The sequence below is a fragment of the Gopherus evgoodei genome, chromosome 10 (assembly GCF_007399415.2).
Source record: "Gopherus evgoodei ecotype Sinaloan lineage chromosome 10, rGopEvg1_v1.p, whole genome shotgun sequence".
NCBI classification, from domain to species: domain Eukaryota; kingdom Metazoa; phylum Chordata; order Testudines; family Testudinidae; genus Gopherus; species Gopherus evgoodei.
Genome location: NC_044331.1, coordinates 55,857,100 through 55,880,971, shown reverse-complemented (window position 1 = coordinate 55,880,971; position 23,872 = coordinate 55,857,100). Strand labels below are relative to the sequence as shown.

General features: G+C 45.4%; 2 protein-coding genes across 6 annotated transcripts in view; one reads left to right on the top strand and one right to left on the bottom strand.

Annotated features, from left to right (window-relative positions):
- PPL (periplakin) overlaps positions 1–5,948 on the top strand; it is a 56,706-nt gene extending 50,758 nt beyond the window's left edge. The window contains exon 22 of the mRNA XM_030577368.1: positions 432–5,948. Within this exon, the coding sequence (XP_030433228.1) occupies positions 432–3,095 (2,664 nt within the window). The 3' untranslated portion in view covers positions 3,096–5,948. The remainder of the gene's footprint in view (positions 1–431) is intronic.
- Positions 3,382–23,872, bottom strand: part of UBN1 (ubinuclein 1) — a 37,382-nt gene continuing 16,891 nt past the window's right edge. For 3 of the 5 annotated variants that reach the window (XM_030577369.1, XM_030577373.1, XM_030577370.1), the window contains 10 exons: positions 22,432–22,561; positions 22,086–22,204; positions 21,491–21,619; positions 20,324–20,467; positions 18,134–18,184; positions 17,046–17,088; positions 14,781–16,016; positions 11,302–11,554; positions 10,869–10,958; positions 3,382–7,526 (listed from right to left, as the gene is read on the bottom strand). In XM_030577369.1, coding sequence (XP_030433229.1) covers positions 7,474–7,526; positions 10,869–10,958; positions 11,302–11,554; positions 14,781–16,016; positions 17,046–17,088; positions 18,134–18,184; positions 20,324–20,467; positions 21,491–21,619; positions 22,086–22,204; positions 22,432–22,561 — 2,248 coding nt within the window. In that variant the 3' untranslated portion in view covers positions 3,382–7,473. The remainder of the gene's footprint in view (positions 7,527–10,868; positions 10,959–11,301; positions 11,555–14,780; positions 16,017–17,045; positions 17,089–18,133; positions 18,185–20,323; positions 20,468–21,490; positions 21,620–22,085; positions 22,205–22,431; positions 22,562–23,872) is intronic. The other 2 variants (XM_030577371.1, XM_030577372.1) reach the window with 2 other exon arrangements.

Here is a 23,872-nt window from a genome sequence, read left to right as displayed (position 1 = left end):
CCATCCAGAAGGAACCTAATTTGAGCCCACCCATCAAGAACAATCTAGCCCACCCAATGACTTCATCACACTCCCGATTTGATGCGAGGGAGTGTTATGCAAGTCTTAGGATGCACTAGTTGAATGGTTTTCAACTTTTTTCATGAGCGCCACCTACAGATCCCCTTCCCACATATACTACTCCATCAAAGATGCGTCTGGCTGAGAAGGAAGGGGTAGTCATGACCCCGTGGTTAAGAACCCATGCACTAGTTTGACGGGGGGACATGTACTTGCTAATATGCAATATTCAGTCATTTCCAATGGACCTCTGCATTAGTTTGAAGTTATCCCACAGTAGTTTTACCATTATAGATGCTGAAGGTAGGTACACATAGTAATTGCTAATGAGAAAGGCTGTCCTTACCATGCATTCTTTATTCCACTGACAGCAGCCAGAGGTACAAGTGATGCAGGAGTCTGTCCAGACTAGCAAGTCTGAGAGGCCGCAGGAGGAAGTCTGGAAAATAATGAAAGAGTTGGATGACGAGAGTCAGCGTCGACAGCAGCTAGAGGGGGAGATCAAAACCATCCAGAACGACATCCTCCATCTACAGAAACAGAAGCCCCAGGAAACTGTGCTGAAGAAGGAACTGCTGAAGAAAGTGCCTGACCCTCAGCTGGATGAGAGCTACCAGAAAATGCAGCAGAGCCTGGCAGAAGAGGAACGCAAGAACCAGGTGCTACAGGATGAGCTGGAGGCCCTAAATCTGAAACTGCGAGCCTTAGAGCACGAGAAGAAGGAAGGGGGCCAGGAGTATATCGTTAAGGAAGTCCTGCGTATTGAGCAGGACAAGGCACAAGCAGATGAAATCCTGAAATTGAAAGAAGAGCTGGAGGACCTCAAGAGGCAGGAAGGAGTCAGAGAAAATGAGGTCACCCTCCTGCGCCACCAAATCACCATGCTATCTGATGAGAAGAACAAGGAGCAGGAGAAGGTTACTGAGAAGGAGGTGGTGAAGCTGCAGAATGACCCCCAGCTGGAGGCGGAATTCCGGATGCTGCAGGAGAACAAGGAAAAGGAGAGCACCCTGAGGCAGAAGCAAGAGGAGGAGCTCAGCTACCTGCAGGACAAGATGAAACGGCTAGAGAAGGAGCGGGCCATTGCAGAAGGCAAGATCACAGTCAAGGAGGTGCTGAAGGTGGAGAAAGACCTGGCAACAGAGAGGAAGGTAAACGAGCTGCGACGCCAGTATGAAGACGAGAAGTCCAAGGGCCGTTCCAATGAGAGGGAGAAGGCTGAGCTGCTCAGAAAGATCCAGATCCTGGAGGAGGAGAATGCTAAGGTGGTTGTCCAAGAAAAAGTACGTGAGATAATGCGCCCAGATCCCAAGGCTGAAAACGAAGTGGCCAACCTTCGTCTGGAGCTGGTAGAGCAGGAGAGGCGATACCGAGGTGGGGAAGAGCAGCTGAAGAGCTGCCAGAATGAGCTGGCTTACCTGAGGAACAGAAGTGGCCAGGTGGAGGTGAAAGAAATAATCAAGGAGGTCATTAAGTACAAGACTGATCCTGAGACCGAGAAGGAATTGCGGAGACTCCGGGAAGAAATTGTAGACAGGACCCGAGCAATTGAGAGAGCTGATTTGGAGATCTACCAGCTGAAGCAAGAGATTAAGACCTTGAAAGACACCAAACCTCAAGTGCAGATGAAGGAAGTCGTCCAAGAGATACTGCAGTACCGGGAAGACCCCAAGACCAGGGAGGAAGTGGAGTCCCTGAGAACACAGCTAGCAGAAGAACAAAAGAAGCACATTGACTTGGAGAGGGAGAGGCTGCTCCAGGAGGAGAAGATTAGACAGAAAGAGGAGGAACTCTCACAAGTGAAAGAGAAAGTGGTCCAGCAGGAAGTGGTGAAGTTTGAGCAAGATCCTGCCTTGAAAGCAGAGATCAACTGCTTCTCTCAGAGCATTGAGAGTGAGCTGAAACAGATAGACTCCCTGCGGGAGGAGCTGCGCAAGCTGCAACGGAAGAGATCTGAGCTGGAGCGCCAGCTGGAGGAGCTCGAGAAAGAGAGGCATGCCCGCAGAGAGGCCGAACTTGAGGTGCAGAGGCTGAAGGTCAGACTGAACGAGCTGGAACAGCAGGAGAGGGAGACAACAGAGAGAGTAACCGTGAAACAGAAAGTGATCCTCCAGCAAGACCCGCAGCAAGAGAAAGAACACTCTCTCCTCAAGCTGGAGCTGGAGGAAGAGAAACACCGAAGGCAAGTCCTGCAGGCTGAGCTGGAAGCCCTGAGGAAGAAGCTCCTCACACTGGAGAAGATGGAGGTCAAGGAGAAAGTAGTCTTTTCAGAGAGCATCCAAGTGGACAAAGGGGACACCGAATATGAGATTCAAAAGCTGAAGAGCAACCTGGAGGAGGAGAGTCGGCGAAAGAGGGAGCTGGATGCAGATGTCAACCACCTCGAGGCCAAACTATCTGAGGTGGAGTTCAACAATTCCAAATCCTCCAAGGAGCTAGATTTCTTGAGAGAGGAAAACCACAAGCTCCACCTAGAAAAGCAGAATCTTCTGTTGGAAACAAGGAGGCTACAGTCCGAGATTGAGCTCACAGCAACGGAAGCTCGGGATTTACGGAACATGACCCAGACTGACAGTGGGGCGAATCTGGACTCCAGATTCCAGGCCTTGGAGAGAGAGCTGGAAGATCTCAAGAAGTTATCCAGAGAAAAAGATGCAGAGATTGAGCAACTTCAGAACCGCCTCAAGACAGTGGCCATCAAGAGAGAACAGAGAGAGAACCACTTGCGGCGCTCCATTGTGGTCATAGACCCTGACACCGGCAGAGAGATGTCGCCAGAGGAAGCTCATAAACTTGGCCTCATTGAATGGAGCTTGTTTGTCAAGCTGAAGAGCCAGGAATGCGACTGGGAAGAGATCTCAATAAAGGGACCTACTGGGGAGTCCTCTGTGATCCTCGACAGGAAGTCTGGCCAAGAATTCTCCATTGAGGATGCCTTAAAGAGTGGAAAGTTAAGCATGGCTCAGTACAATCGTTACCTGAACAAGGAGATGTCCATCCAAGAGCTGGCGGTACTGGTGTCTGGAAAGAAGTAGTTACAATGTTCCCTCCACTCTATATTGAAAATTTTCTTAAGCAGCTTGCTCAGAGCGGCGCTTGTTACAATTCCAGAATGCTGCAATCCTTTGTGTCTTCCAAAATGCTATAGCCTTTGCACAGTCCAACATGAGGCTGCCATGAAGTCATGCTGCTTGCTGCATCCATTGCATAAGAGCACTGCCATGCCAGAGGTGGAAAATGCATTTGTCAACATTACATTAACCTTTCTTCCCCACTACAACCTTACCTAAGTACTCACGCCAACAGAAAACAAACAAAAAATCATCTTCTGATGTTGTTTATTAATGTGCTCTCAAATTTAGCAACTGAAAAAAGGCTGCACATTCCTTTTTTATTTTTATGTCAAATACGTACTTCTCTCTAGAGGATACTGCAAAGCTGTATATAGAACCACTGGAAAGAGACAAAAGGTCAAGACGACCCAGAACAGTAGAGGGAGCCTCGTAAGCCACTCACTTGTATGAAAATCTAGGGAGATACTTTCATTATGTAGTTGAATGAATGGTGGTATTGTCATCTGAGAAAGGCAGTTAAGTGCACAAAAAATGAAATTTACATCTTCACAGTCATGATACTCAAATCTAATCAAAGTTGATTCAGACATACTTCTATCACCTCAGTGCCTCTAATGCCAAAGGAGTGGGGGACAAAAAGAATTGTAATTTGATACAGTAATTCCTAGATTAAAAGGAGGTATTTTCATATGACATCACCAGAAATATGTAAAGAGATGTCAATATTATGTAGTAAAGCATGCTCCTGTAACCTAATGCAGAGGTGCCTTCTGAATAGTCATGCTTACCTCATGGTTAAAAGCCACTCATACCAATATTTTATTCACTAAAGTTACGTTCAGCTATATGTATCATTTATTTGTGTAAGGGAATGGGAAATATGGGGAAATTCTATTTATAGTACAAAATAAAAATGCAGTGGTTTAAATCAGTTTATTTTTAAATCAATTTATTTTTAAATTGATGCCTGCCTTTTGATCTAATGCCTTAAAGGAAAGGAACCCAAATTTCAGAATCAAAGGCAAACTTTCACCCAACACTTACATTTATTTAAGAAATGTGCATATTAATGTTGTACCTATATCTTTGGAAAAAACACAAATTGCTTGTTGGTAAGTTTACTAGCAAGAAAGGCCTGCAGCTGATCATTAGCATGTTGTCCTGACCCTTGCAGCTACTGGAAAAGGTGAATTACAGGCCAATTTTGCTTTTGGGTTAGAGTTTCGGAATTTCTGCCTTACCATCCAGCTCTGCTATGAAAAAAGGATACTAAAGAGAGCACCTGTGGGGCTCCATGTTTATTGCATCATGGGATTTCTTGATCCCGTGTGCTCAGTTTACAAATGGAAGAGCTTTTCCTGCAATCTCAGTTTAGGAGCTGAAAGGCAAGCTGGGTTTTTCCCACCTCACATATCCTCCTGGGTAGTACAGGTTCTGCAGGCCAAATGCTGCCTTTAGTGATACCCACGGGGATGTGATCTTAATAACGTCCTGAGTGCCACCTGTGCAATGCCATCGCCGTTAAGAAACTTACACAGGTGTAACTGATTGGAACCTGGTACACAGTTCTGCTCACTTTCCTGGAGCTCTGCTGACTCTACTGTGCAGGGCTAAGAACACTAAAAATGTATTTTACACCTAACCCTGCTCCCACTAAAGTCAATAAGAGAGTTTTGCCATTGACAGTGACAGGAGCTCGATTGGGCCTTAGATCACCATTATTAAGCTAAAAGGATGGTCCCTCCCAGCAGATGTAACACACACAGGAATAGGTCTGTTGAGTAAGAAGATGTCATTCTACTACAATGGCAATTTAAGAGTTACAGCCGTATTTTAAAAGGACTTGGTCATTTATAAAACATCGGCTAAAATGCATACTAATAATTAGTCACCCAGTGAGTGGTTAGAGACAGCAATACAGTCACGAAGATGATCTTCCAGTCAAATTACATTGGAAGTGAAGAGACTGAAAAGAGCATTTTGGAAACTTTGAAACAAATTTATTCAATTCCTCTGTACAAGATCGACAGTTTTCACACCACCCCCATCATTGTCATCGAGACAGTCCCAACCCAACACTCACAACAAAAAAAGTAAATCGCAGCTCTTACACACAACAGAAACTGCCATACTAAGTAAGTGCCGGTGGGAGGCTCGCCCCCCACCATAAAGAAAACAGCTAACATTGCCTAGTCAAGACAGAGATCCCAGATGCTCTGCTCCCCAGGGCTTGTGATCTCATTCCGTATTTCTGCCTTGCCACGGCGGTTTAATTCATTCACTCGTTCATTACAGCATGTAAAGAAAATAAATCCCACAGAATTTCCACCGAATAAACATTTCCCTGAGGCAAAGGCTTTGCTAAATTCCTAAAACAAGGGCATTCTGCTCCAGCTGCGACGCACAAACGTGCTTCCCAGCAGAAACACCAAAGTGAAAGCAAAGAGAGGGAGTGGAACCAGTACCTTGGGTTGCTCATTAAGGGCTAGGATCCTGTCAGGTGTTTGAATGCCCTTTCAGCTGCCACTGGCTTCAGTGGAAGTTGAAGGTGCTTGATACCTTTCAGGATTAGGTCCTAAATGGGAACCATGCAACATCCACTGCTCAGAGTCCATCGATAACTGCTGTACTCTATCTTAGTAACGCAAATTCTGTCTTTGGCTCTTTTGCTACAACTTAGAAATATTTTCTTTTTTTTGTAAACAAATTTTAACTCTGAGCTGCATTTTTAAAGAAAAATATGAACAGTGAAGTGATCTTGAGAAGTCCTTTATCAGATCCACTTCCAAACATGTCTCTTGGGTCTTACTAACAGAGAAAACTAGAGCGACTACTGGCCAGCCTAATTGATTTCAGTATCCCTCCCAAAGCATAGGAAGAAATTCTGCAAGCTTTTACTTGAAATACCAATGACTAATTTGTGGAGCAGTGCTACTATCTCTGAAATCCAGATAAATTAGACCTGGTTAAAAGGTGACCTGAAAGAAGGGAGATCACAACACCACAACTACAAGTCAATGGGGTTTACGATCTGAGAACCGCAGACTGCCCCCTCAATCTATGCAGGCATATCAAAGGGGACATGCAGACAGACTGAAATCAGCTTACAGGGCTAAAGCTAAAAATATACACTCAGATCCTAGTAGATCCCCATTGCTGCAGCTCTGACAAGGAAATGATTTTAGTGCAGAAGTCATCAAGGGGAGCAATATTCACTGGATTATCAGTGACTTTTCTTAATCTAGATCACCAGAGAGATCATTATTGAAGACCCTAGTAAAGAATGGCTTTAGGGGAGGGTCTGGAACCCACTTGCACAAACTCAGATAAGAATTGGTGCTCTTGCTGGATTTGGTACTAGATTTAAAGTAACCAAGTCACCATTTAAGTCCAGACAGTGCAGCTTTTGATGTGCAACCATAAAAAGCTCTATTAAATAAAAACAGAATTCATCTTAAATATAGCGTGATTAAAAAAAAAAAGAACTGAGGCGCGCACACAAAAAACAGTCGAAATGGATGTTATTAGTCCATTCTTGCTCCACCATAAAAGGCACTGGAATTATGTCTTCCTATACATGTGACATGCTGAGAAGTGTTCCAATCGATCCAATGCATTCAAAGGTAATGATAAAACTGAGCACACAAAAAAATCCCTTGAGAGGAAATACAAACGTAGAAGCATTTCAATGTCCGTGAGTGCATCTAAAAATGTCTCTTTAAGAGTCTTCATTCTCCTCCAGGGGGGGAATATCAGGCGATTCATGATAGACACCATAAAGGAAGTGCTAAGTCCTCCAACTAACTTGAGCACTGCTTTATAGTACAATTAAAAAATTAGGACAGAGTCAATGTCTTTGAAAAGCACTAGCAGTGCTTGAGTTATCCAAGTAAATCCAAAGCAGGAATAAGCACCTTTCATGTACTCTCCTGGGGAACCAAGGAGGTCACTGAACTCAGAGGTACTTGGCAAATTTAGACACCGGTGGGGGGAAATCCACCAAGGCGCTTGACTTTTTGAAAGAAAGACGCCCCACCAGTGCTTCCCCACAAGTTCTAGCGCTTGCCAGGGAGGACCAGCAGCAGTGAAACAGTGCCCTAAGTGCTTCTCTCACCAGGGTGTGGCGTGAGGCAGCTTGCTTCCTGCACAGCTCCTCTCTGGATGCCACTAACCAAAAATGCCAATGAGCTCTTCACTCAACTCAGTTTCTCCAGCTGCTGTTAGGAAAAAAAAAAACCAAAGAGCAGGCGGAAAGCGGGCCATCTGCATCCAGTCTTCACGGCTGACTCCTCTTGGTTTGTCCTGGGCTTGCATTAGCTTCCTTCCCTTCTTGCAGGCATCACAATTTTCGCTGCTGCACATTGGACCCTTTGCCATGAAGCGGAGATGCATCTGAAAAGAGAATGGAAAAAAAAAAGGAAGAGGTTTCAGTGTCAGCACTAGGATTCTGTGCACAGCTGGGAGGCACCAAGATACCATTGCATGTAAAAGCTATTGAGTCACCAAGGATTCAGGCTAGAAGATACTGGGGAAAGATAGAGATTTTTATGGACATGTGGTAACTGGGAGTGGTCTTCACTGTGCTTGTATATTATATGGTCTCTGGAAGCAGCAGACCTCTTCTATGGACTTCCAGCATAAGCATCACCAAGGGCCATAGATGCAGGTAGCTGGGAGGAGGGAGCTGCTGGCCAGCTAGTCTAGCAAGCTATTCTCTCATCATCCAAACTAGCCACAGATAAGGGCACTTGCTAACAAATACATGATTTTACTGATTACCCAGACAACCAGGAAATTGTTGTTACTGAGAGTTCAAATAGGACCCAAAGAAACTCACTACCACCGGTAATAGGAGTCTAAACACCAGAGGTAAGGGAGAAGAACAGTAGGAGGAAGTAGAGCAAGGAAAAGGGGCATCACAGAGGAGACGTGACAAGAGAGCCAGAGAGTTGAAGAAAGCAGAAAGTTTCCAATCGCAATTACCCTCGCAGCAAACTATAACGCGTGAACTGGTGTATTTGAAATGCATAGCTTGGCAGAAGTGGTACCGGGCATGGGGTACTAACAGTTTACCTGTACTAGTCACTCCAAGGCAAAGAGGGTTTTGCTGGTTCTAGAGTGGGCTCATGACACAGATTCTTTCAAAACAAGAGACAAGTAAAGGTAGAATCACCACTGGGAGAGAAATACATGTGCATTTCCACCAACAAGCAAATGATGACCACCTGGCAAACACACACTGCATGCCATTTGCTCAGATGCTTTTGGACAGCTGTTAGTTACACATACTTTAATTTAAGATACCATCAATTCCCAGCACTGGCAGAGACATCCCAACACACTGCAGGCTATGCAGTTTTCAGATGGCTACATCTGCATTACCCTGAAACACAGTCTTAGGAGGTGTTCCTCTCCAACAGAAATGAGATTTATTTCCATAGTCAGTCAGTTTATTCCACCACACAGATTCATAGATTTTAAGGCCTGAAGGAACCCTTATGATCATCTTGTCTGACTTCCTGCGTAACACAGGTAATAGAATTTTACTGAAAGATTTCTGCATCAAGACCATAACTTCTGGTTGAGCTAGAGTATATATGTTTATTTAAAGACACCAGGTGATAAAGAATCCATCATATCCCTAGGTAAATTGTTCCAGTGGTTAACTCCCCACAGTAAAAACATGTGCCCCCTATTGCTAGTCTGAAAGTGTGTAGTTTCAGCTTGTGGCCACGGGATCTCATTAGGCCTTTCTGTTACAGAGCTATCTCCCAACAGAAATCTTCTCCTCCTATAGATACTTGTAAGAGCATGATCAAGTCACCAATTCTCCTCTAATAGAAGATTTCTTCTTAGCAACACACAGAATACATTGTGTAAGATCTGCTTAATTAAAAAACAATGCTCCCTAGAGGATGTTGTTTTATCATCACAACATAAAGCAAAAGGTTTTTGTCTCCTCCATTATCTACAGCAGGGGTAGGCAATCTGTGGCACACATGCCAAAAGCGGCACGTGAACTGATTTTCAGTTGCACTCACACTGCCCAGGGTCCTGGCCACCGGTCCGGGGAGTTCTGCATTTTAATTTAATTTTAAATGAAGCTTCTTAAATATTCTAAAAACCTTATTTACTTTACATACAACAATAGTTTAGTTATATATTATAGACTTATAGAAAGAGACCTTCTAAAACATTAAAATATATTACTGGCACGCGGAACCTTAAATTAAGAGTGAATAAATGAAGACTCGGCACACCCACTTCCGAAAGGCTGCTGACCCCTGATCTACATCATGGATACAACTTACTGATTTCACCCACCTAGTCACTGCAGACAAGCCCTGTTCTCTGCTCCTCCATGTCTATTACTCTATTGCATATTGACTGGAGAGAAACTGTATCTCAGCCAGGACTTGGGTGATGGAGTGGGGAAGAGGATTGACGTGGGTTCTCATGAATGCACGGTGCCCATATCCTTTGCTCAGCAGAGGAACACATTCCTTGATGATAGATCACACAATACTAAGCTATGTTACAAGGCTAAATTAACTAGAGGGTCACCCACCCCCAGTGGCCTTGCCACACCAAAAATAAGCTGCCTCACTCACCTCCATACGTGGCACATTGCTCAAGTGTGAAACACAGCAGCAGGAAGTACTGTCCTCCAGTACTGAATTGTATTAACAGAGCTATGTGGTGCATTGTCCAAGATTAAGAAAGCAGGAACAGCCATCGATCAGGACTGAGCTGCACTTGCAGCATTGCCTGGGGAAATTTGCACAGCACTCTACCCTTGGATCTTAATTTTGTGAACACTGACCGTATCCCTGTTCCCCCCTGCTCCCAGACCCATAAAATGCTACTGCCATTATGTGGCTTTGTCATGTGCCACACAAGCCACAGCAGCTATTGTTCTAATTAGAAACTGATAGAGAAAGAAACATCAAGGAGTCCGGTGGCACTTAAAGACTAACAGCTTTATTTGGGCATAAGCTTTCATGGGTAAAAAAAAACTTCTTCAGATGCACATGCATCTGTTAGTCTTTTAAGGTGCCATCGGACTCCTGCTCGTTTTTGTGGATACAGACTAATACAGCTACCCCTCTGATACCTAACACCATGCAAGAGAAGGAAAGTCGCCTGCTTCTTACAGATCTCCCATGGTTTGTGCTGGTTCTAAAGGTATCCAACTGGGGTCACAACGAACGTACTCACAAAAAAGTCATGTGACCAACACTAGAGAAAGCAGTGGCTGAAGGAGAGGCAGCTAACATGATATTATGCATGGGAGCAGTATTTCCTCCTGGAAATAGCTCAACGCCCTTTATCTGGATAACAGGTGACAATTCTCTATGCAACTAGCACATTTAATCCTAGACAGTACTGGCAAGTTATGCAAAACCACATAAACCTCTTAACCCTGGCAGCGAGGCCTTTTACCATGCACCAAGAACAGAGCCAAACCACTTGAGACGCTCAGAAATCCCAAAATGAATCTAGGGGGGAGGGGTCTGACTTTCCGGAATGGAAGCTTTCTACCATCTAGTCAGCAAATGCAAAGGATGTTAAGGACCCTAAACCTCATGAGCTGGTGAGATGAAGCATCAGCAGAGACTACACCAGTAAAGACAACACTGAAGGTGGTGGTGCTTTCACTCCAAGATGAGGCATCCATCAAGGCAAATGATGACTCACAAGGCACAAGACAAACAAGACTATCTGACAAGTTACCTGGCAAACTCTGCGGTAAATGGGTGGACAGGGCAGAGTGTGGGAGTGGTGCTGCATGTTGTGGGCTGGAGTGCAAGCCAGCCAGAAGACCTAGAGAGAAAAACAGAGAAAGGAGAGGGGGGGGGAGAACAAATGCACGTTGAGGACGGAAACAAGCAGAGGAGCTGCAGCAGTTAGAGCCTGTAGCCTCACCTCCAGTACTAGTTCTGCTGAACAATGGAAGACAGGGATGGCTGGGACTTCTGAGCTAGCTATAGGTACACGCCCAAAGGACTCCAAAACACTGGCTTAAGACACAAATGCATGAACTTCAAGCACATTGCAACAACATGAGAGATGGGCTCATATGCAACGGTCTAACAAAGTACAGTCCTGTTGGCCTTGCAATTCTACAGCACAGGCATGAGAAACACACACAGGGGAAAGCACTCACTGTGGCTGAGGCCATGGTGGAAAGTTCCAGGGGCAGGTCCCGTGACAATTGCATCCTTGGATACTCCTGCTTTGGGGGAGGAGTCTGAGCTGAAGGAGATGACGTGAAGAGGGAAGGAATGGATGGGAGAGATAATCCCCAGCGGGGTGGAGCTCAGGGCACCTGGCAGCTTTGGACTGCTGGACTTGTAGGATGGAGACAGTACACTTAAGGGAGGAGAGCTTGTTAGCAGCACAGCTCCACTAGTTCCTTTCTAGGAAATGAAACAGCAAAAGTTAGTCAAAATGGAAACACAACGGCACCTCATCAGCCTTCCCATTGGATGAGGAGAGCTCTAATCCCCCCTCCATGTCCAAAGCCTCCTCCCCCATACATCTGCCTGCCAGATACCAGAAGACCAGCTCCATAATGCAAACAATCCAGTGTCCAGATGTTCTGTTTCTGGGAACAGAACCACCACCACACTGGCCCAGACCCGTGGTCCATCTAGTCTGGAATCCTGTCTGCAGCCATGAATGGATCCTTTAGAAGAAGGCGTAACACTTCCACAATGGGCTGTCATTCATGAACATTGCCACATGGGAAGTTTCTTACTAACCCTTGGCTTATATCCTGAAGCATAAGGGCTCATTTCCAATCAACTTGTATCCTTATCCTACCAGTGTAACTGAAAATATTCTTCAGTCACATGCCTACTTCTACTTCACTAAGCTCTTGGTCTGAGTAACATGCACGGCATAGAACTCTACAGCTTGATTAGAAATGGCAGACACACAAACTGTTCAATCCATTTAAAATGTGCTCCCTTTTAATTGCGTGGTGACCCTCTCTCAGCCCATCCCCTTCTTGTGTTATGAAAAAAGAGTAGATATGAATGGCTGACTTGACAGTCGATTGTTATAGGAAGACATCTAGAATTGATAAGCTTTCTTCGGGGGGTGAAAACCGTGGGGTCCATTGCATTAAACATAAGTAGTAAATATGAGAAGTAGCTCCACGCTTATTTAGTGAGATCCTACATTGGGTTTATTTTGCACAGTCGCTGAATTTCCAGTATGCTGCAGAATTCTGTACAAAACAGGCTGCACTGGATTCTGGAAGTGATCAAGGAGAAGCAGGAGGTTGTGGTAGCTGGGCTGGAGACAACTACAGGATTTTAGTCCCTGGGAAGGGTGGGAGGCAGTTTGAGTTTGTGGAACAAACATATTTCAGTGTCCAGTTATCGATCAGCAGTGAAACAAGTGTTAATACTGAAATCTCTAGGGTGGGAGGATTGCAATCAGGTTGAAGTCTGGAAAACTAAATTTGTTCTATTGCAACTTTAGATTAAAATGGATATGGAATTCAATTATAAATGCTCTCATGTTTAAATGCCACTACAGAGCAAGTACATGTTTGAATTTTATAAAACTGCTACAGGCAAAAAAGAAATCATAAAAATTAAGGCCCTGATCCTGCAAACACTTAAGCAGGGAGGTATATTTACTCACGAGTAATCCCACTGATTTCAATGGAACTACCTATATGCTTAAAGTTAAGCATGTGCATATGTATTTGCAGCATTAAGGGCTAAAATTGCATTTTTATTAAAAAAAATTCTCCTAGACTTACTCTACAAATGTTTTGCCAGTAGAACTATATTTGTATACTAGTAGGGCTTTGCCAGACAAGTGTGGATGCAATTTATATTGGCAATACTATGCTTTTCCTGGCATAGCTTATTCCAGGCCGCCTGAACAAAATAAGCTACACCAGAAAAAGCACGGTTTTACTCATGTAACTGTCTATACTGGGGACTTCTGCCACCACATCTATGTCAGTCAGGGTGTGAAGGGGTGTGATCCCTGGCCAACAGAGCTGTGTCAGCAGAAATTTGTAGTGTAGAACTGGCCTCGGTGGCATAAAATCTTTGATACTTCAAACCAAAGCTTGGCTCAATGTTATTCAGACTTTAAATGCATTAAAAACTTGTGTTTCTTTATATACACACAGAGCGTCTTTAGAAATAGATACCTAAAGTTAGGCTCCTAAGCTCATATTTAAACACTTATGGGTGGTGTTTTGAAAAGCAACTGGATGATTTATTAGCACCAGTCCCATTTGACTTTAAACTGCAAACCCTAGTGGAAGACTTATCGTCTGCTTGAAGCAATACAGCTTTCTTGACTCGTTCAAGTTTAACCTATCGGAAAGCGGTGATGTTTGTAAATCTAGCATGCATAATTTGCTTATCCATTTTGTGTCTGAGCTGGTTTTGTTCTCACAGGAAGAAGCTTAATGAAGGCCTGGACTTGCCTTTTTTGGCACAGACAAGCTTCTGTAGTTGAAACTAATTAGTAAAAAAACTTCTATGTAAAACCTGAAAATCTAAGAGTTAGGAAGTTAATTAAAGTAGTACAAAAGATCTACTTTTATGATTTAAAACTATAAAATGGGAAGAAAGTAAAGAATCAGCAATATGAAAATGAGAAATCTGATTTCTCTCCTATAAATGCTGATTTTTTTTAAATCACAATTTTTATCCACCCTGGAAATTTGTCTCACTGGATTTCAGAGTTTACATCCTATGGGGCTGAATGGGGCAGCGGACACGGACATTTCTTTGAGCTACTGTTTCAGGCTGCCTGCAAATTCAGGCACTGCACAGATTACACTCAAGTCACAGTTCAGAAGGTTTTCTTCATAACCCATAATGGGCTAAAAACTTTGGTTCTTTTTAAATAAAAATGAAAGCTTGGATTCTGGAGCACCAAATTTGTGGCAAAGGGTGGATTCTGCAGCAAATCCCACATCCATGGAATCTAAGTACACTCTGTCCTGAATTTAAACAGACAGCTTGAGGCAGGACTGTCTTTGTTCAGTGTTTGTACAGTGTCTAGCACAGGGATCTCAGGTCACCACGAGGGCCATCGGCCTGAGGGCCGCATCACTGACACCTTTTCATATAAAGATACAAAAGCCCCCCTCCCATGAGGCCCTGACCCATCCCGCCTCTTCCCAGCCCGCATTCCAACCCCCTCCCCAAATCCCTGCCTTGACCCCGCCTCTTCTCCGCCTCCTTCCCTGAGCATGCCACATCCCCGCTCCTCCCCTCTCCCTCCTGAAAAGTCCTAAGCGTGGGAAGCACCTGGAGGTAGGCAGAGGAGCGGGGATGCAGTGTGCTGGGGGGGGATGGAGGGTGGCGTAGTACGAGAGGGGAGCTTGGCGGCCGCAGGAAGTAACTCGGAGGGGCGGGAAGTTGGCAGGCTGGAGCAAATAACTCCACAGGCTGCATAAAGCCCGTGGGCCGCATGTTTGAGACCCCTGGTCTAGCACAATAGGGTCCATAACAAGGGTTCCTAGATGCTACAGTAACACACAAATAAATAACTTCAAGAAACAACTGAAATTCTTTTGAAACTTTCACTTTAAGGCAGATCTTAGCAAGACATTGCTCGACACAATGACATTAGGTTGGGCTGACCCAGCAACATACTTACCGGCACAGAGGTAGAAGATGTGGTGCTACTAACCACAGCTGGCTTTATGGAGGAGGTTAGTAACTTGGCTACCCCCTGAGTCCCTCCACCAGAATCTCCATTTGGACCACCAGGTGGCGCTACTAGAGTCAGCTTCTGGGAGACAGGGTTTTTTTTGACCATGGAGCTTGGGGAGGACCGGCTGGAAGCCTGCCCTGGGGACGGAGTCTGTACACCTGACAGCAAGCCCCCCGAGGAGGAGCTCTGGTGTGCAGACACTGCTGACGTGGAGCTGCTGGAAGAAGCCCCGTGCTTGGAGAGGGAGCTGGAAATGAAGGGAGATTTGTAGGATGGCCCTGAAGAGCTGGAGCTGGTGGAGTGCTTTCCTGTGTAGCTTAGCGATGCTGTTGAGGAGCCAGGGCTCTTGTGGGAGCTGCTAGAAGCTGGTGTGCTGCCTGCAGATGAGACCAAGGAATGGAAGCCCTGAGCTTTGGTCGATGGCTTGATTGGCTGGAGGAGGGAACGCGGGGGCACAGGGGAGACAGACTTGGGGCTCTGCAGTTTGACAAACGGAGCTGGGGACATGAAGCTTTTCTGCTGCTGGCTGCTCGAGTGAAAGACTTTCACTTGGGCAACTGGCACGGGGGTGGATGTCTGGAACCCGTGACTCATTCGCTGCAGGCTGAGATGCTTCTGTTTGGACTGGTGGGCATCGGGGAGGATTTTACTGGGGGATACTTGGCAGGGCAGCTCTTTGTAACTAGAACTCTCTGCCTTTTTGTCTTGAGAGGACTGGCCCAAAGCCAGTGCCTGTTCGGCCAGGAAATTGAGAGGTGATTGCAGAGAGCCAGCAGGGGGTGGGGTAGGAGAAGAGCTGGACTTAGGAAAGTTCCGCCTCTCCTCTGAAGTTGCAAGGCTTGGGATCTTCTCTGAAGGAGGCTTTGGGGGTCCGGGGAGAGTGAAATCAGGGCTCCCACACGCTCGGCTGTTAAGCACAGCCAATTCCTTGGACACAGCTTCCAGGGAAGAGGTTGGGTTACGAATTAAGTCCTCATCCAGGGAGTCATCCATGCTAAAGGCAGCAAGGGTGGTAGTGCTGCTAGATGCTTGGGCAACGTTGAGACACAAGAGCTCTCTGGTTTGGGAGCTGATGCCAATGGCCACTCCCTGCGGCTCAGAAGGCAGAGAAACTGGGCCACTTGAGTGGATCAGTGGAACAGAAACCAGCGTCTTCTTATCTGGCTTACTCGAGGATTCCTGCAAGAAAGTTACAAGGAGTGAGACACCCGGCGAGAGAGAGTTTACTGGTGAAAATGAATGAAAGTCAGCTTTGCAGGCTGCCTGTTCCATGCATTCAGGTGGCAGAAGTTGGAGAAGGCACAGCTCAGGAACTTGTCCTGCCCGCAGATCCCGTGAGAAACAACTGCAGCTGTACAGTGCCACAGCTGGTTGCTCTTTTTTTCCCACTTGCACAATATATTCAAATTACTCACATACCCCTGCTGCAAACTACCCATGTGAGCCCCAACCCAGAGAACAACCACCCCATGCAGACACCAGACAAAGCTAGAAGGGAACTTTTGCCAGAACAGACTTTCAGTTTCCAATTCCTTTCTGCTCTCAGCTGGGCTGGAAATACCTCATTGAGGAGCCTCTCATGGGGTAAAGAAACTGCCTTTGCCATTACTGCTGTTGTCTCCTAAGTATAGACAGAGGTAACTACTGGCAAGAGATTTGATGACCACTGGATTTCAGTTGGGACAAGGAATTGAGGAATCCTGTTAAAATGTAAGACAAGTCTACAGACTTCGGGGGCCTACAGACTCAGGGGAATCTAGATGGATGGTGGAGGCTTTGCCCTGTTTCAGCTAAACAAACACACTCAATTCCTCTCATGTTATGAGCACCGCTGAATACTTCACTTCCTCAAAGAAGAGTGTTACAGGGGAAACTTAGCGAGTTTATATATTTGTGTTCCACGGTGGTTCTAAAGCAAGATCTTTTATACCTGTTCTATTAATGTAGCCTTTGCAGAGCTTGCTACATCTCTGCTTCGTATACAATCATGTTAGTATCCAAATGCCCTGGAACCAGCTGGAGTTTACCTGCACCCCACACATTCTCACAGGCAGCATCTGACCTGTGGAGACTAAGAAGCATCCTCCCTCTCTGATATAACCACCTGATATGGGGACAGCTCAGCGCATGTCATAAGCAACATTGTCCCTCCCCACCCTAAGATGGGTAAGTACAGCCACCGAGAGCCAGGGAGATAACAAAACTCACTTTCACCTTCACTTTTGGAGGAGCCATAACTTTCTTCTTTGCCCTGTTTGGAGAGAGACAAAAGACATATGAACTTCCCTGGAGAACAATCCAATTAAGGAGTGCACTGGAGGCTGTTAGTGGGAGTGCACCAACTGATCTCCACTGAGATTCACAGGAACAGAGGCAGCTTCTCAAGTTGCTAAGATTCAAATCATATGAGGTTTGCTATTGCTCTGGAAAGTCCTGACTTCCATCCAGGAACACAAGGAAGGTGGGGGAAGATGCAAAAGTGTTGATGGAGCACTGGTCACTGAAAGCAATTGGCGGCCATGTCCTGAACCAGCTATCGCTTCAGTGTATTATTATTGCAGTGTTAAGTGCACTGCAATAATACATCCCAGAAGTCACAAAGGAACAGATAACTATAATAAGAGGCCGCAGAGAGAAACTGCCACAATCATTTGTGCTCAAGCCAGCCACAAATGCTACCTGAGATGCCAGGAGAAATCACGGATAGAGAAGCATCCTCAGATAAACTCTGTCAGTAAGATTCTTCTCAGTCATTAGGGCAGGCACCATCTCAGCTGGACTCCACATGGTTTTCCTGGCAAACTGGTATCCCTCCTTCTTGCCTGCAATGAGCCTAGCTACCAAGCTTATCCTAGACCCTCCTTCAATAAGAAAAAGTCCATGTTTAATGAAGACTGATAGAGCAGAGTGACATCTGCCTACTGACGGAACCAAGCACAAGCTGTATTCATGCTCCCTCCAAGGGTAGATGCATACAAGTGGCCCTTTCTGCTGAATCACTAAATTCTAGGAAAGCCCAGCCCAGGTTAGAGTTCTTATCTAGGAGAATCAAGGTGAACACATGCCAGCGATTCTATTGTTGGAGGTGAAGTCATATGCAAACAATAGCTACACTACTTCCCAGAGACGCTCTCCGCTCATGCAAGCCAAGCTGCATCTGGAGAGAGCTGAACAAGCAAGACTGGAGGCCTCACATAGGGGCAAGGAACGAATGGGGAGAACTTTATTTGCTAGCAACCAATCTCACACTGTACAACAATAACCAAGGAGGAGGGCAAATGCTGCAAGATACTCACAGGATTGATGTCAGGTGTCCATGCACACGCCTGCTCTCCTTGAACAGAGTCCTGAAAAACAGAGAGAGCAGTTCTATACAGCCCTGCTCACTAGAATGACAGGGATCACGGGACACAATGGAGCTCTACTGTACCATGATGCATGCTGAGGTGAGCCAAACTGCTGGAGGCAGGAAACGCTAGTAACTTAGCACCCAATTCTTTTCAGGATGCCCCTCTCCTACTGCAACAAATCCTTCTCTGGGGTGGGAGCTACTCTCTTCACAGGCTCCAAGTCTATTAATTATCACAAAACTTCACAGGGAGCCCTCTGCTACTGATATTGACTAAACAAACCGGCCTGGCAATACCAACACCATTTCAGTTAACAGAAGGATAATGGCAGCTGCTTCTCTAGGCCAGTGGCTCTCAACCAGGGGTACACAGAGGTCTTCCAGGGGGTACATCAACTCATCTAGATACTTGCTTAGTTTTACAACAGGCTACATAAAAATCCCTGGCGAAATCAGTACAAACTAAAATTTCACATAATGACTTGTTTGTACTGCTCTATATATTATACACAATATTTATATTCCCATTGATTTATTTTATAATAAGGTAAAAATGAGAATATAACCAACTTTTCAGTAATAGTGTGCTGGGACACTTGTATTTTTATGTCTGATTTTGTAAGCAAATAGTTTTTAAGTGAGGTGTAATGTGGGGGTACGCAAGACAAATCAGACTCCTGGAAAGGGTACAGTAATCAGGAAAGGTTGCGAGCCACTGCTCTAGATGTCTGGGTAAAAAGCTTACAAACATGCAGTCAGGGTTTATGTTTTTAAATGTATTTGGTTGTTAAAACAAACAAAATAAAAAGCCAGCTTACTTTCACTAACTGCTGCTCTCTCAGCTCAGACCCTAAAATACACCGGCCATGCACCACCACGTGTCTGAACTCATCCACAAAATCTCTACTCTGTCCACATGGAAGGCCCTCTTCATGATCATCATCATTTGCATTTTCATAGCACCTAGGACAGGTGCTGTACAAACACAGAAGCAAAAGCCAGTCCCTTGCCCCAATGGGCTTACCCTCTAAGTACATTAAACAGGAGACAACAAGTGGATGCTGACAAACTGGGGAATACAAGGAAACAAGAGACAATATTGGCTTGCATCATAAGCAGAGGTCTCAGCACACCATCAGCCTAACCAAGTTCTGTCTTCTTGTGTACAGTGAATTGAGTTGTCTTGTATACGAACTGTATACAGTTTGCCGAATGTTCCCATTCCTTTTCCCCTGCCTGCTTGTCTGCCCTTAGCCTGTGAGCTCTGGGGAGCAGAGAATTTTGCTTGAGCATTTGGAAAGCAACCAGAAAAAGCAATTTTTGTTCATAGTCACTTTCTAGTCAATTTCACATCTAAATGCTCATGCACTTAGTTGTAAATTGCAATGGATACCTTACTCCTAAGTGCAGGAAATGCTTGTTTATATAGTGAAATGTTCATTGTTTTCTGTGTTTGTTTATTTGGAATTCAGAACACAGCAATGGAACTATTTCTATTACTCTCACATAAAAGCTGATGTTTTACAAACCTCAGGTTGTGTCTCCAAATCCAGCAGTGTCCTTCTAAGCTCCAGAATCCTCCTTACCAATTTCCAATCCCGCTGCCTAGCTCACGTTCTCTGAATAGCATGTTACAAATTTTCACGTTTGTGAACCTCCTTTCTGTGTACAACTGCAGTAACTAGGCATGCAGGTATCCAGGTTCCCATGATGGTTATAAAAAGCTGGGACCTACTTTTCCCCTTCAGACCAATTCACTTCAGACAAAAGGATGAAGAATCCCCATATTAGAGGTTTAACCACTGCTCTTCTTTTAAGCTACTGAGCAAAACAAGCAAGACAACTGCCAACAGTGGCACCAAAGAGACTCTGCTTCCCACTCATGTGCTGGCTTCCTCAGTGGAATGTGTAAGGAGGAAACACAGCCTAGCAAATAAGAGTGAAGAGCTCAGGTTCAATTCCCACTTATGGAACAGACTCACTAACACACCTTGGGTGAGTCACTTATCCATGCTGATGCTTCTTCCCTTCTGGGAGATGGGGACACTACTGAGACCACACTCATGTCTGACATGCAAGATCCTCTGAGATAAGGAACAACAGAGCGTGAAGTATTAACAGGCTCACTCTGACTCACCTGGACTGCATCCAGCCCTTCGGCCAGAGGGGTTTGACCTCTGCGTCTAGAAAGGTCTTCACGTAATCCTCCAGAGACTGAGCCTTGTTCTTCTCCAGCTCATAGCCATCCAGTTTAATCTTCACTACATGGCAAAGCAGCTCCCTGAGGGATGGGCAGACTTCAGACCAGGTTACCCACAACAATTTCCCCTGGAATGCACTCAATTAACCAGAGCTGAGTGAATATTTTATCAGTCTCCTCACATTAGGATTTGCCATTCTAGGTCAGACTATGGAACAGATTGAGGCTCCCAAGCCCAGAAGTTCCCAAGCAGTGATCCTTCAGAGAAAAGCGACACCTCCACAGTAATGCACCCAGCCAACTGGGCAGAGTGGGTGAGTAGGTGAGTGTGTAGATACTTCCCAGCTCCTACAACTTAATACCCTGAGGCAAAAGATATGGTTACCCACTGCCATAACTTCAGCTGTTATTAATGAAATTAAGTCTGTTTGTCTTGCTAGCCAACTGCAGCAGTTTGTTCTAGAAGGCCACTAGATGCTGTGTGAAGCGAAGTTTCCTTTATGTTCTAAAGGAACCAGCCCTTAATCTAATGTTGTGCCCTTGTTATGGAACAAAGAGACAAGGGGGGGGGGGGTTTGATCAGTTTTCTCTTTGCCCTTTATCATTTTCCCCTTCAACCATGCCACCCTACCCATATTCTTTGCCAGACTCAAGAATGCAGCAGCTGGGATTCTAACCAGCTCTAGTCGTTTTAATTATCAGCAATCTGATTACTTTAGAGTCTGTAGGACCTCATGTCCTCAGTGTAGCTCCTTCTTTCCCAGAAAGGTTCCCTACTATCAAATATTTTTAACCTCTCATCTAGCCACTATCTTCGCATCTACCCATTGAAGCCCCTTATTGTATCCTGCAGAGCCATCACCATGCCTGGAAGCAGGAGCATTTTAGAATACACGCAGGATCTGAGACTAACAAATGTTGCACTGCCCTCCTAAAAATTGCAACACCAAGCCTCTGAGCAGCCTCTGAATGGATTCATTATTTAGGGTCAGACACACTCAGAAAGCCAGAGATAAAACAAAGTCACACTGTGTACTACCAACTCCATCAAACTTATGGGTCTGGAATGGAAAAGATTCAGTCAAAGACTCAGTCTGTCCAAACCTGATTTCATCGTTCCACTGAAATTTCTTCCGAGGTCCCATGATCCGCTTCCCTCCCTTCTCTTCATCATCCTCCTCATCAGAGCAAACCCGGTCTCTCTGCTCCTTGTCCTTTTCCTCTTCCAGCATCCTGAGAAGAGAATGGAATCAGTAAACTGTGGAACTCACTGCCACAGATGTCACAATGTTGCATGATTCAGAAAATGACTGGACACGGACAAGAAGAAAATCCGGAGTTATAAAATGCTAACATAAGCTATGGAAGAGATACTAATCCTCATGCTTCAGATTTTAAAACAATCTCTAACGACTAGATATTAGGAGGTTTCTCACACCTTCCTCTGAAGCATCTGGTGCTACTACAGCAGAATCCCCTAACCTCTTGTACTCTAACAGGGATGCTACAGCAAGACCACTGCACAAGGGGCAAGGACACAGCTTGACAACCCTTGTGTTCTTCAGCAATTTGCCCTCTGGGCTTAAACACACAAACAGAAGACTGAAGAGAAGTAAAAGGCCACAAGAGCAACCTGCAGGTGGCGGGAACCTGCTAAGAAGAGATGCAATGGATAATGAGAAGAAAAGGAAAAGCTTACTTAGCAAACTTGGCCTGGGTATGTGCTTGACACTCCTCCTGATATTTAGCCATCTGCTCTGGCATCACACGGCCAATGGCTTCCTTTAACTTTTGGAGAGGCTCCTTCAGACGGCCACCCTGAAGAAAGCGACAGGACACAGTGAGGTTTCACACAGAACTTTCCATTCAAGAGATCCCATAGTTCAGAGACCACAGCAGTGTTGTAACTGTACCACTAGACATGGTGACTACTGTATAGCCAGCAGAAGACAATAGTGCTTAATATAAAGAAGAAAATTCCTGATCTCCAGAGCATGGTCAAAGTGCAAATTAAAGGATATTGTGGTGCTTCTAAGATCACCCACCTGTTCATAAAGATAAAGTCTGCGGGCACGCTTGACCAGTGTATCTTTGCTGCAAGGAAGGAAGGAGGCCAGGTGAGCATACACCCCGGATCGGATCTGGCTATTCAGCTCACGGGTCTGCAGCTCTATGCTGAAGAATAGGATAGACAGACCATTGACTGTGACTTCAACATGGTTTCCTCAAAGTAACAGAAATATTCTGACATGAAGAAAGAGTCGTATAATACTAGGGATGTGGTGAGCTGACTCCAGGAATCACACAGTCTACGCTTTTCCACTCAATACATGCCCACCACCATCATTAACAATATAGGACAAAAGTCTCATTTCTTCCATACTTCTTTCAAGGCAGTCAGGATCATGATGACCAGGAAAGCTTTAGGCAATGAAACAAGAAAGATATTCCTCAAGTTGCATAGTATCCTAGTCAAAACAGATCACAACAGAAACACTGCAGACTAAATCAGAGATAACCTACCAATATACTCGATCATAAGCCGGTTCGTTTGTTTATAAGTCGACTCCCCCAAGATGGAGAAGTAAAAATGGAAAATTTTTATGATCCATTCATAAGCCGACTCTATAATTCAACGGTCAGCAAACTTTGGCTCCTGGGCCATGAGGATAAGCTGCTGGCCTGGCTGGAGGTGCTCCGGCGGGCTGGGCGGCACGGCCGCAGCCTGCTCCGGCGGGCCAGACCAGGTGGCATGGCCACAGCATGTACCAGCAGGCGGGGCTGAGCGGCACGGCTGTAGCCTGCCAGCCCTGCAACTGCAGCTGCTTCGGAGGCTGGGGGGAGAGCAGCATGGCCAGAAGTGGAGACACTCTGGTCACGCCTCTTCCCTTCTGGCTGTGCTGCCTCTGTTGGGGGGAGGGGCTGTGTCCCACCTCTCCCTCTCTATACCCGTTCATAAGCCAACCCACTTCTCTGGTGCTTCTCTTTTTTACTAAAAAAAAATTCGGCTTATGAACGGGTATACACAGTTCTTTTCACATTTCACCCTTCATCCAAGGCTCTCAAAGCACTTTGAGAAAATTACGCTGGATAAGGCATGTAGGTATTCTCTCCACTTTACAGATGGGCAAACCGAATATTCAGGGTGGTTAAGGGAAACGCTCCAGGTCACAGAGCAAATCAGTGGCATATCCAGGAATTAAACCCAGCAGCTCCAGCTTCTAGTCCCCTCTTCTAACCAGGGGACACTCCCTATACCATTATGGATTGGATGGCAAGAAATATGACCACTAAGAGCCCTCATGGAAAAAAGCTATTGTAATTAGAAGAGGCCACTTTATTTCCAGTTATAGAATCAGGATTTGATTCAATTGACCAAGCACAGCACATTTCAACAGTTTATCTCAAACACCAGCTGGAGATGGAAACAGGATGACTGGACACACCTCTTAATTCCCTGCCTCCCCTCCCCCCCAAATATTTGAT